Source organism: Ziziphus jujuba, chromosome 1, assembly GCF_031755915.1.
Source record: "Ziziphus jujuba cultivar Dongzao chromosome 1, ASM3175591v1".
NCBI lineage: Eukaryota > Viridiplantae > Streptophyta > Magnoliopsida > Rosales > Rhamnaceae > Ziziphus > Ziziphus jujuba.
Genome location: NC_083379.1, coordinates 4,433,706 through 4,447,661, shown reverse-complemented (window position 1 = coordinate 4,447,661; position 13,956 = coordinate 4,433,706). Strand labels below are relative to the sequence as shown.

At 34.5% G+C, this 13,956-nt stretch overlaps 3 protein-coding genes across 3 annotated transcripts; all 3 read right to left on the bottom strand.

The window, feature by feature from the left end:
- Positions 1-322: 322 nt before the first annotated feature.
- On the bottom strand, positions 323-4,249 carry LOC107411322 (pyruvate decarboxylase 1). The gene is made up of 6 exons (XM_016018891.4): positions 3,439-4,249; positions 3,109-3,272; positions 2,014-2,575; positions 1,571-1,659; positions 1,349-1,466; positions 323-990 (listed from the first exon to the last, which is right to left on the bottom strand). Exons 1-6 carry the CDS (start codon positions 3,913-3,915, stop codon positions 631-633), a joined length of 1,770 nt encoding a protein of 589 aa, XP_015874377.3. The 5' UTR covers positions 3,916-4,249; the 3' UTR covers positions 323-630.
- Positions 4,250-6,772: 2,523 nt separating this feature from the next.
- Positions 6,773-7,529, bottom strand: LOC107410941 (signaling peptide TAXIMIN 1-like). Its single transcript, XM_016018435.4, has 2 exons — positions 7,242-7,529; positions 6,773-7,140 (listed from the first exon to the last, which is right to left on the bottom strand). The coding sequence occupies exons 1-2, from the start codon at positions 7,358-7,360 to the stop codon at positions 7,017-7,019; spliced, it is 243 nt and encodes an 80-aa protein (XP_015873921.1). The 5' UTR covers positions 7,361-7,529; the 3' UTR covers positions 6,773-7,016.
- Positions 7,530-8,395: 866 nt separating this feature from the next.
- LOC107410799 (pentatricopeptide repeat-containing protein At1g28690, mitochondrial) lies at positions 8,396-10,547 on the bottom strand. The gene has a single exon (XM_016018278.4). The coding sequence runs from the start codon at positions 10,110-10,112 to the stop codon at positions 8,520-8,522; it is 1,593 nt and encodes a 530-aa protein (XP_015873764.3). The 5' UTR covers positions 10,113-10,547; the 3' UTR covers positions 8,396-8,519.
- Positions 10,548-13,956: the final 3,409 nt, after the last annotated feature.

Here is a 13,956-nt window from a genome sequence, read left to right as displayed (position 1 = left end):
GACTAATTTTCTTTTATTAATTAATGCAAGAAGTAATATAAACTAAAAAGACGGGTACTAAGCCTTTAAATATCGAAGGGATAAGTTGGAAGAGAATCGGGATAAGTCAAGCACACGCCCTTGTTGGGCATCAGTCAAGTTGGTGCCTTGACTTTGCCGTGCTGGTCGGTTTTATGAGCCTTTCACGCTTTTGGGTTTGTGACTTGCAAATTATAGAAATGTGAGAGAAAAATGATCATCTCTCATTGATAGAGTGCCGTGGAGATGGTAGAGAAAACTAGCACTAAGGCAGTGTTTAGCACTAAGTATGCACGAGTTCAAGTTTGCATCAAACATCAATTCATTCAAACAGGCAAGCCCTGAGAGATGGAATCGCCACGAGAATTTTTACAATAATTGTTATTCATGAAAATATGTCGAACTTGGCATATACAAGAATTCTTAACAGAATCATTTGTCACATCAGTAAGCACAATATTGCACTACAAATGAAAAAGAAAAAAACAAAGAAACTACAACATTCCTCTTATTATTCTCAAGTCCCCGAATACCTTCTCAGCTCCGGATAGAAGCAAGTTAGTACTTACATCTGAACGATTACAACATCAGAAAACTTCTCCAACTAATGCATTATTGAGGATTTGGAGGGCGGCTGTTAGCAGCAGAAACTCGGGAACCCCATTCTAGTAGCTCTTTGCTGGTGTCATCCTTGTGCACAAAAACTTCAATAAAGCAGAGAGAATCATTTTGCTCTCCTGTGGCTGTTGCAATGGCTTTGATCAGTTCATCCTCTGTTCGTACCTTGGCAGTCCAGCATTTGCCTTCACCATTGTGGATGGCATCAACAAGACCAGTGTAGTCCCAGTTTTTAATCACATTGTATGGTCCATCATGAATCTCCACTTCTATCGTATAGCCTCCATTGTTGATGAGAAATATAATGCTCCTCTGTCCATATCGAATCATCGTTGAAATATCCTGAGCCGTTACCTGAAAGAGAGAATCATTTAGTTCCAAATTTCCATAACTCAAATAAGAAAAATTTCACAGTAGTTTCACATTACATGAATTGTTACCACTTTCACATGCATAAATCATAATTAAGACATTAAATTAGGGTGAGCTACAATAATGATCAGGGTCCTGATAGTCCTGTTAGTTCTCATTAGTCATATTAGCAGGTTTCTTGACCATGGTTTATCAAACAACTCTAAAATGGCCTATGTATTTGCTTTCCTTATTTACACTGATGCACATTGTATAACATCTCAAAGGACAAAATTAATAGTTTCAAAAGGCAGAATTCATACTCTGGAAACTTCTATAGATTAGTATTCATACTACTGACCTGGAAACTTCCATCACCAATGCAAGCAATAACACGTTTATCGTTAGCAGCCTGAGCATATCCAAGAGTGGCACCTACTGACCATCCAATTGATCCATATTGCATTTGGAATTCGTACCTGAACAAACAGAGCCCATAAAAAATTTGCAGCTTACTACTAAAGAAACATAAATACTGTACTGAAGACACAGATAACTATGCTGTCTAATAAAAATTTCTTACCCACAATTCTCAGGAAGTCTGAGCTTTTGACAATTAAACCATGAATCTCCCGTTTCAGCAATTACTGCAGTATCTCCACTGAGCAATTCCTGTTATCAAGTCCAATTAAGGATTAACAAATAAGAACTACAAGAAAAGAAAAGAAGACAGAGAATATGCATGTGCAAACAGGTTCACAGTCACAAAAGGAAACAAAGTCATTACATCTTTAAAGAAGGATGTCCAAAAGAAAAACAGATCAATAGGGTGTAGCTAAGGCCCCATGATCAAGTTACGTTTCTTTGCCCACAAGAAAGAAAAAGAGAAGAGTTGTTTCATTCTAAGCCAACTTGAGAAAAAAAAAAAACCTCGAGGGATATATTAAGAATTTGGTACTCAATGAAGTAAAAAAACATAAGTTATGATCTAAAACCAAGATTCACAGTCTACTGATTAAAATTCACCTGAATGTGCTTAAAAAGAACATTGACCCTTAATGGTTCATCTTTCCCACGTGTCAAAGGAAGGCCGGGAGGGACAAAGATTCGACGATAATTCTCATGGGCAGTGCTGTTCCTCTTGAGCTTCTTGGCCAATGCACTTAGGAAGTCAGACATGAAAACCCATCCAAATGATGGACCATTTCCAATGGTCACACGATTAGGGTGCACCATGATCGCTTTTTCCTTGCTGATCAGCAAGGAATACCCAACAGAGCTGTAATCATTGACGATTGGGCCAGCAAAAATATAGGCATCTGAAGACTCAACTATCTCTCCACAAAAGCTGGTACTGACAGCACCCCAATATGTCCCAATGAAGTGCGGATGGTGCTCTGGCACCAGCCCCTTACCTGAGGGCATAACAGCAAAAGGATATCCACTAACATCTGCAAGCTCTATGAAGGCCTGTTGAGCCTTGGCCACCCTTAGCTTTGGCCCACCCACAATGACAGGCTTCACAGCTTTGTTTAGGAAATTAGCAGCCGCCTCAACTGCTGCTTCCAATCCTAATTGATTGCTTATCCTGCAGATAAAGTAAAGGGTGGACAAGTCAATGCCCAGGTCGTATGGCAAAAGGAGTAAACGATAATCAAATAAGGACAACTGCACATAAAAGTCAAAGGCAGAATTACTTGTCAATTTTTCCTCAGAGAACAAACAACAAGAGAAATAAAAAATAGAAAGCAAAACTTAGTTTCTGTTATAGCACCTAATGGTAATCAATATAGCGGTGAAAATTCAAGGCCAGAATGTACTTCCCAAATTGCCATAAGCGACAATTTGGATCAACAACAGGAGGCAACAGCGAGCAATAGCATATAAAGTATAAACAGCTGGAATGGCCAATTTTCATGAATATGTTGCAGTAAATTGAAAAGCAATTCCACGCATCGCATGTTCATAAATGTGTCAATATCACCTTACAGCAGAAAAGTTTGTAGCAAGTACCAAAAACAATTTTTAGAAAAAGCATGCAATGCAAAACCCATTCGCATAAAAATTTATTGAAAGCAGAAACATACACGCGTCATTGGAAAGATAAGATAAAAGGCATACTTGGGAGCGAGAAAGAAGGGAACAGGGTCCCTAGCAAAAGTTGGGTGAGGAATTCCAGGAAGATTGCAGCTTATGCTGATATAAGCAGGTTTGCTTTCTTTCAATGCAGTAGATATTGCAGTGTCGATCAGCTCGTGTGCATCATCCAAATTATTCACCACTGCCTGTCACGCCACAAACACTATCAACCACTTAAACAGAGCCAAAAAGCACATTAGAACAATAAAATAAAATAATCCCACAACTTCCTTTGTTTGTTTAATGAAAACTCGAGCATTCTCTGTTTTGTTATAGAAACATGGAGTTAGTGAGAGTCTGACGGACATTTACCTGAGTACACGTGACATTTTGAAAGCACCGGAGCTCCTGACTAAAATCGGGCAACCCGATTGTGTGATGGAGGATCCGGTTGGTCCCGTAATCGTTGGAATTGGGACCGCCGACTATACAAATGACAGGCAAATTCTCACTGAAAGCGCCGGCGATAGCATTGATGACGCTCAGTCCACCAACCGTGAACGTCACGACGCAGGCGCCAACTCCGCGAGACCTGGCATAGCCATCGGCGGCGTACCCGGCGTTGAGCTCGTTGCAACAGCCGACCAAGTTGAGCTCCGGCTCAGCGACCAAGTGGTCCAAGAGAGTCAAGTTAAAGTCGCCGGGGACGGAGAAGACGTCCTTGGCGCCGATCTCGACAAGCCGCCGAGCCAGATGACGACCCAGCGTGCCGGAGAAGGAGGCTGGATGGACTGGCAGGGGAGCGGAGCTTGGGAGAGCCGTGGAGCCGATTTGAGTAGCTGTATCCATTTTCAAATCAAAGGGAACAAAATTTTCGAGTCTAATAGTATGTGGTTATGATTTTTTTTGGCTTTTGAGTGCTGTTTCGTGGCCTTTAAATGGGTTTTGGAAGAAGAGAGGCTTCTGAAACCTGTGGGTTTAGAGTGCGAGTAGAAAACAAAGGCACCGTCGAGTGAAAAAAAAAATATATATAATAATAAAAAGAAAAAAAAGAAAAAAAAAGAGGTGAGTGGGTGACAAGCCGAAGAAATGTCTTTGGTGTGAGAAGAATATTTGAAAAAACAGGCCTTAGTTTGAATTCGGTTTTCGCCTCTGGTTTTTGGTTTCGGTTTTGGAAGGTCCAAAAGTTTGATTATTATAATCAAATTCGGTGGCCAATTTGGGGTTCTAATAAATCATTAGAATAATGGTATAGTTGTGTCTTGTAGTAAAGTGAACAATCATAATGGCTAATCGCAAAACCACTGCTCATTCCCTGGTTTTCTTCTATTTAACATTTCTGTTTTGAATTTCTTTTGTTTGTTTTTTTTTAACTCCGGTCATTTCGCTTTGGTTTGCCGATCCTGTTTGCGATAAAATATAGGTTGAATTGCTTTTTGATACTTTAATTTTAAAATGTTACTATATAGATTTTCAGTTTTAAAATTTGTTATATTCAACATCCTATATTTCTTATTTAGTGCATATTCATCTAATTCTTATCATCAGATTTTTCAATATCAACTAATAATAAAATATTATGATCCAAACGTTTCACATAACTTAATAAAAGTGTATAACATTTAATTCAGTTTGGTGGCAGCTCATATTTCATAATTATATTAGGGTAAAAACCTATAACTATTAAAATTATAAAAGGTTCAACTAATACTATATTAAAATCATAAAATTTAATATGACGAATTTATGAAATTGTGTATTTAAATTGCAACATTTTATAAAAAAAATAAAATTAAAATACAATAAATTTCAACCATAAATAAAATTTTCAATTATATAACTCATCATAACAGTATAAAATAATATAAATAATAAATAGTGATTTATAAACGGATCGATCTAATTTGGCTATCGTCTTCTTGTGTCGATTGCATGATTCAGAAGAGTATATATATGAAGAATTTAGGCTCTTTGTAAAATCTTTTTGTTTTTGTTTTGTTTGAATGAATCCCAATTTTCAAACAAAAAATAAAAAAATAAAAAACATAATAATTTGTAATTAAAGATGTATATACAATACCATTTAAAAAATATATTAAACGTTTAATAATAACTAACTTGTTCTACCAAATCATTCATACAGTATTGTGTGTAAAAGATTTTTTCCAAGTTTGTTGATGTTTACTGTTACATGCCAAATGCTTTAAATTATTGTTTTATGATTTTTTTTTTTTTTTAGCAATAATTATTGTTTTATGAGCTGTTACTGCAGCACCTCGAGGGATCATATAACATAACATATCACAGTCGATCTTGCTATTTAAATACAATTTTATTGGAAACTGGTAGATGTCATGCACAATAGATTTCGGACACATTAGACTTAATTTTGACCAGTAGATAAAACTGAGTGGCTAAAAAAAGATTTTTATGAGATTTTTGTGGATGCTTGTTGAATCTCATTCGGGGCACATCTAAGGTTTATATTTCACTAATTAGACGGGATGGAAGAAAAATCAATGTCCTTATTGATTGACGACTGTTTTTCAGTGTATCTTAAATTCCATTTTTAGAATATTATATTTATGCAAAATAGCATTTGGATACCGGTCCCAACAATTTCTCAAGGAAGTGTAAACGTGCATAACCCATTATTGGGTGTTTAACAAAAAAACAAAAAAACCCATTATTGGGTGCGACTTTGTCCATTCTGGTGGCTGGAAGATACTAACTTGAATTGCTCAATTGTAACAAAATTTGGGATTGCCAATACTAAAGTGTATTTTGTGACTAGTATTTTTTTTTTTTCTTTTTTGGGTGAGGATTAGCATTTTGTGTCTTCCAAAATTTTTACAATTTCTCTAAATCATTCTTCAAAATCATGTTCATTAAATTATTTCGAGATTTAGAATTTTAAGTTTCAAAATACAATATTATAAGATAATTTTTTTGAACAAATATAGGTAGCTAGACTCTTGAAACTAACTTTTGAAAATGTTTTCCAAATTTTCCTAAATCTTAATAATTTCCCTAGTTAAAATAAACTTTTCATAAAATAGAATAAGGGTATGAAATAAATATCTTGACTACCAAATATCAAAATATTACATGAGCTTGAAAGTATAAATATAATAAATATTAATACATATTACCAAAAAAAAAAATATTAATACAATACAAATAATAAAATTCAATTAAAAAATTATATGGCACTCTCATATATGAAGCCAGAACATGGGGCTCTATTGGGCCTATAATAGGCCTCATTTGGGCCAATAGCATGGCTCGGTGACGATTTGTCGTATTTGAAAATGATATAATAGTTGTAGGAGTTATTTTATATTTACCTTCAAAATACATTTAGTTGGGATTTCATCTCTTCTTTTTTTGAAAAGATTTGGGATTTCATCTGAACAAATTTTTTTGCCACACTAGTGCTACTTTGGCGTGTTTGCACCTCCCCACCAAAATTTTAAAAAAAAGAAAAAAAAGAGGCTTTACTTTGACACTTAATTCAGCATAGGCTTAAGCGTTAACTACTCAAACCCACCTTTGAAAACTTCCGAACTTTCCGAGGGTTGTTCAACCAGAAAAATCACCATCAATGTTTTAAAAAGAAAAATAAATAAATAAATAAAAAACAATGTTCATTGTAATTTTTTGTTCTCCGAGTCCAGAATAACCCAGCGGTATGACAACTACAGACTAATAAGAAAAACTAGTCCATTAATCAACACAACAAACATAATACAAAGAGGATGACCAAAAGACAAATATACAAATAGGACAAAAAACAATTAAAAAAAATAAATCAATGATTAAAGATGAATAATGAGAAAATCAAAGACAATTCAAGATGGAGTGGAAATCAAACATGACAACCACAGCCCAGAAAGGGATTTAATGAATGGGAGAGAGTTGAGAGAGAATAAAATCCATAAATGAATAGTCTAACAAGGGATCTTTGACGTAAACCACTCCATGACCGAAAAGGGAGCTTTGATCAACGCCAGTGCAAACTCAACTATGATTGTCACGCACAGGCAACAGGGGCATATGCAACTCAGAAGTATCCTGCATATATATAAATTACATAAGTATATAACATATATATATATATAAAATAAAACTAAAACCCATGAATTTTAGAGGAAAAATTAAGTAGAGGGACTAACCCAACGATCCAAATAACAACACCAACAAGGGAGAGGAGGAGGGAGACGAAGGCAAAGGGAAGGCCTAGTAGAAACCCCAAAGGCCTGCATTTACAATCCTCGCCACAACAGCAGCACATTGTTTCTTAGCTTGTTTTAGCTTCTTTCTTCTTTCTTCTTCTTGTTTCTTTGGTTTTTGCACAAGGAATCGATATCGAGGATAAGAGGGTTTATAATTTGTTTATTGTCAGCGACAGCAAGTTTGACGGAGAACCCAAAATATGTTATATTAAATAATGACTCATAGAAGCGTGTCTGTCTACCAATGCGTGCCGTCTACCAAAGACGAAAGCCAAATCCAATTTTTAAAGATACTGATGGATATCCAGTAACCAAATCCCACGTCACCTTTCCCACTCTTCCATCACCTCCTATATATATCCACTTTTTTAATCCTTTACGCCACCTCTTTGAGTTCGAATAGGAATCGGATCAAATGCATGTTTTCCATATTTTGGGGGGAAAAAAAAAAAAAAAGTGCCGCTAAATTTATATTAATATCAATATAATGTTAGTGGCTTTATTTATTTATTTATTTTTCTTTTATAACATCAAGGTGGGGGATTCAGAAAAAAAGAAAAAAAGAAAAAAAAAAGAAAAAAAAAAAACCGTAACTTTTACATGAACTTTTCTATTAGCAGTTGAATGGTACACTTCTCTACTAAGACCAAATTGTCAAATTAATGACCAAGAAGCTGTGTAAAACAAAAATAAAAAAAAAATAAAGTAAAAATAGAATCCTTATTTTTAATTCATAAAAATAAAATTAAAAAATTTATTATTTGTCACCAATAAAATTCATGATCGCTTGATAAACACTAACTAGATATATTTAATTATACATTCATTTTTTATATTATAAATCTAAATAGAAAAAGTCAACTCTTTTAATATAATCAATTAAATTGCATATGGTAATCAACCATTAGTTACAAATAACATTTAAAAAATAACGAAAATTAAAGGTGTGCCTTCTACTTAAGGTTAAAAAACATGGTCTTTACCAAAAACAAACCAAAAAATTGTTAAAAAACACATTGCCCTCTTTATATTTTCTTTTTATTTTGGTATTATGGAAGTAAAATTAATATCAGAAAAGAAAAGGAGAAAGAGGATGGAAGTACAACTTGAAAGTTTAGAAAAAATTAAAAAGAATAATCTGTCACAAAAGACTTGATAATTGCATACAACAATGGAGAGAAATCATTCTGCCAAACAAAAATGTCAGTATGTTTATTTTTAACCATGATCAGTACCAACCCAACTGCAGCCAGTATCTTTAGAAATCCCTCTCGCCTTCATTTTCTCCCTAAGTTCGCTTACATTGTCCCATTTCCCAGCAGCTGCCAAAGTATTGGATAAAGCAACATATGCCCCTGGCCGACTATCAGGATTCAACTTAAAAAGTTCATTGGCAGCTATACTTGCCATCTCTACATCACCATGTAGCGTACATGAACTAAGAAGAGCTGCCCAAACATCAGAATTGGGCTTCTCAGGCATAGCCATTATGAGCTCCCATGCTCGTTTCAAACTCCCAGCACGTCCCAAGAGATCAACCATGCAAGCATAATGCTCCATTTTTGGTTTTAGCGAGTAATCCCTCTCCATGCTTTCAAAGATCTCTACACCCTTATCAACCAGCCCAGCATGTCCACAAGCTGAAACAGCACTTAGGAATGTCACGTAATTGGGTTCAACGTGGCATTCTTTTTGTATTATGCTAAAGAGCTCCAGTGCTTCATTTGGATATCCATTCTTCCCATAGCCATCAATCATGGAAGTCCAAGTAAACACATTCCTTTCAGGCATGTGATCAAAAACTCTACGGGCGTCTTCAGTTCTTCCACATTTCGAGTACAAGTCTATAAGAGCACTTCCCATCTTTATGTGTGTGGAGAATTCAGTCTTCATAAGTTGACTTTGAATTTGTTGAGCAAGTTCAAATGATGTCAACAATGAACAAGCTCCGATAACACTGGCGAATGTAGAAATATTAGGCCGGAAATTCAAACGTTGCATATCAATGTAAACATCAATTGATTTTCTTGCAGATTCAATTGATTTGCTGTAACCTTCTATCATTGCATTAAACACCACTATATCTTTTTCAAGTGTTTTCCTAAATATCTCTTCTGCATCTCTCAAAGAGCCTTGATTCATGTACCCTGAAATCATTGAGGTCGAGCATATAACATTTTTCTTCAACATCATGTCAAACAAAGTCCTTGCACAACCAACTTTCCCATTCTTGACATAAGAGTCAACGAGTGCCGTGTAAAGAACATCATCCGCTGCAACATCTGATTTTATAATCTGGGCATGTACCACTCTTCCTAAACTATATGGTAATGGAACATTCCTAACACAACTAGATGCTTTTAGCACCAGCGAAAAGGTAAATCCATCAGGCTTTTCACCAGAAAAAATAAGCTTTCGAACCAAACTAAGTGATTCTTCCACTTGCCCTTGCTTAAGGTACCCACCAATAATATAATTATAGGCGGAGAGCGTTTGCTGTGGCAATTCATCGAACATCTGACGTGCATACCTCAAAGAACCACATTTCAAGTGCAATATCAAGAGTTTGATGGAGATATTGGTATTGGGTTTAAACCCAGATTTAAGAACATGGGTATGGATCTTCTGGCCATGGGAAGGGTTATCTGAATCGATGTAGTGCTGCAGGACGGTTGATAGAGCAGCAGCACTTGGGTGAGCAATATAAGCCAATGTTGGTGGGGAAGTATTATTCGCTGCGACAGAGAGTAAAAACTTATTGGATGATGAGAACACAGACGATTTGATTACTGGTAGTGTTCCATTCTTCATTTTCACCCATTTGATCAGTTCTAGCTGTTTATTCAATCTTGAGGTGGTGGTGGCAGCCAAACTGAGACACGAACTGGTAAACGGCAAAGTTATGATGTTATTGCATGAAGGTCTCAAGCCCAATGGGTGGCTGTAGATAGATATTTTTTGGGCTGGAGCTGGATCTACTTTCGTCCGTCATTCGACGAAAAGCCCAACTTCATGTTTGGCGCAAAAGATTGCAGGACTAATGTAAACCTTTTATATTTCGGTGGAATAGAGTAACCTTTAAGGATACTGAGAGGGCAGACCATGGAGAATGGCATGAACAAAACTAATATGATTAATTTAAAGCAATTTTTTGGGTGAATAGATTAATTAAAGCAATTAGATCGGAAATATCTTAATCTTTCTTACTTCAACATCAATGATTCTAGCTTTAATGCCAATGGTGGAGCAACGTTTCCCAAACCCCACTCCACTTGCCAAAGCGAACAGCGCATGGGAAACTTTTTGGCATTGTGGGGATATGAGAAAACAACTTCCATTTGATTCTACAACCTTCGCAAACCGCATTTGAATGGGAATTAGTGGATTTTCATTTCTCTTTTTTACTTTTCTCCTTAAGTGGTCACCACATTTGTGAATATGCCCTTATCACAAAGATGCATAATATTAGACTCCAAATCATCAACATCAACAGAGAGAGTATTTGCTTAATTTGCATTTTGCAAGTTGAACTTTAAGCAGGAGTTTTGATTGAATCTATCCAATCAATCTCTATCATTTCATTATAAGCCAAGTGGGGTTCTTGGGTTCTCTTTCATTGAGACCTAACAATTTGTTACCTACCCTGACAAAGAAATCCACAAATCCTCTTTTGCAATATTATATTTGTAAAAGAAAAAAAGTTGTCATTGATTAACTATTTGATTAAGAAACTAAGTCCCTTATGACTCCCAATAGTGCCATACATTTTCATATCAAACAATTTATCACTGGGTTCTTAATTGTGAAGAGTTTCTAATTAGACTTACATGTGCCAAACACCAATTGAAATAAGATTTTTGGATTGCCTTTTAATATTTTACTATAGTATTAATTAATTTGTCAATTGTTTAGAGGGAGCTAATTATGATTGGTTGGCTTGTATACATTCATATAGTCTACCAGCCAATTGGCCTATGCTTAGGCTTTAATTAGTAGGTGAATAATTTTCATTAAATCCCGTTAAGTAATAAAAAATTAATATTTGTAAGTAATTAAATTTTATTTAAATTTTAATATTATTTAATAAATTAAGAACAAATTTTAAAATTATTTTTTTAAAAATTTTAAAATAATACCTTTATAGGTAGAAATAATTTTTTTCGTATATCTTTTCAGTAGAAAAGAATTTAATTTTTTTTTCATATTTTTTTCATTTTAAAATAAATATCCATACAAAAAAAAATTATTTTTTAAAAAAATTAAATACTCACTAGGTTTAACCTTAGAATAGATTTGTTGGCGTGTAAGTATATACTACAAAACTTTTTATCCTGACTTCCATATCATGCTGTATCTATGGATGCTGAGGATGTATATTTAAACAAAATTCCACACGTCCATCAAGGGGTTCTCGACCAGCTTGATCTATTTTCTTTCTCATTTTCTCAAGCGTTAAAACAACATAACGCATTGAAAAAAAAAAAAAAAAATCACTTTGATTAACAACAAAATCTAGTTGGATTTTCTTCTTTCTTTGATTAACATCAAATTTAGTTGGATTTTCTTCCTTCTTTTTCGTTTTGTTTTTTTAAGAGCAGATTTCTAAGCAACTCTAATCATCAAATTTATTCGCCTTTTGTAGTTATCAAGAAAACCACACTAAAATACTAAACCCAATTGGTTTTGCATGGATTCCTGGGCACATATCATATCTGGTGGATTCAGTCCAACAAGGAGTATGCAAAAGGACAGGCATTTTTTTTTAAAAATATATTATTGATTAATACTTTCTAGATAAATGTTTAGCAGCTTAATTAGGAAATACTTTTGTATAAGGGTCGTAAGTTGGTGTTAATAAGTCATCATAACTAATTGCGGTTAATAATTTTTTTAATATAATATACATGTCTAGTTTCACGTTGTATAAGTCATTTTGTTTGCTTTTCGTGATATACATGATAATTGGAAACTACATAATTAGTATAACAGTAACCAATGCCGTTATAAAAAATACTCTTTTATCATAATTGAGGTTCGAGTCATGGCTATGGAACGTCAATGCATTGAATTTTTTCCTTTTATTTTGGTAAATAAAATAAAACGGAACTTTTTTGAAGATTAATTTAGGATGTGCCAAGAGGCCATTACATTTTCTTTTTTTTTTTTTTTTTGGGTAATAAGCCAAAAGGCCATTACATGATCATGAATTATGTTCATGGCTTCTTGCATATATATGTATATAGAGATGATCTCACCTAGTAACTATCACTTCGCTTTTCACATACATGTAGGTATAATTAATTTTATGTGGAGTGTGTGTACATGTGTGAGTCTCCCTCATAATATTTAAGAGTAAAAAGACTTGAACCAGAATCTCTTGCCCAAAAAGCAGGAGAAACTGAAAGACTGAAAATACGTGGAACAATAATGGACTTTCTGCTTCTGGTTGTTTGTTTTGTGTCTGCCTCTTCTCGGACCTGTAACATGGTGGACACAACTCATCCACTTGACCACAGGACTTGCTGCTAATACATCATCAACAATGGCTTGTACATGTAATTCCCCAAAAAAAGTCAAAAAAGGACAAGGAAAAAACAGATTGCATATACATCTATAATTACATCTAAGTCTACATCTACATGTACATGCTAGGTTTATGATGAGGCTACATAATTAATTAAAAGAAATGGACATGCCAACTGACAAACTACTCAATACGGTGTCTGCCAGCATGCATGTAGTTTTGTTTTGTTGATTATCCACCTCTTTAACTTTACAGGAAAGGGTATAGGCATAGCCTTTTTGGTTTGTTTGTGTACCTTGAATCCTTTGACAACCTTTAATTCACCTAAGAAAAAAAAATCCATTTACAACCACTAATCCAATCATAGACTGGTGCAGTTGTACGATCTGGGTTATGTGCGGAGATTATATGGAGAATTAAATTGAATGAAAAAATAAAGAAGAAATAGAAACATATGTATATAGGGTACTTGTCAATCTTCGTTTTATTTTTATTTTTCTCTCTTTTCGCCTTCTTTGGTCGTTGGTGTCAACGTCGTGGTGTGTCTTAAAAAAACAAGTTACGATCATGCATTAATTGTGGAGAAATCGAATGAAAAACCAACAAATTGGAGACTGAGGAAGCAGTTCTTAGTTAACTAGCTATTGGAGGACCAAAAAGCATGCCTTCCTAGTCTATTATTATATTATTTGAGTTTCTTAGTTAACTAGCTATTGTAGCAAGGTGGTTTTTTTTGGGCTTAAATTGTAGCAAGGTGGTTAGGATGACAGAAAGGGAAAAAGGAATGATAAAAGGAATTGGAATATAATATTTGGATTAATTACATTAAAAAAAAAAAGAAAAAAGAAGAGAATAAAAGGCAATGGTGTGGTGTCCATGCATGCACAAAAGCATATTGCTTTTTTATATGGTCCATGGACGATAAATCTAGCTAACTCATCAATGACGAATAACCCATCTTGCATATTTCCTGCCAGCTGACATCATCCTGCTACCCATAAATTAAAATCCTCATATTACTATGATTATTGATTAATCGCCTATTTTTTTTTTTTTTTTCAATTAAGTATTGATTGTCCTTGCAGGATAGATCTGGCTCCTTTCTTGATTTTTCAGCCAAAATAAATAAAT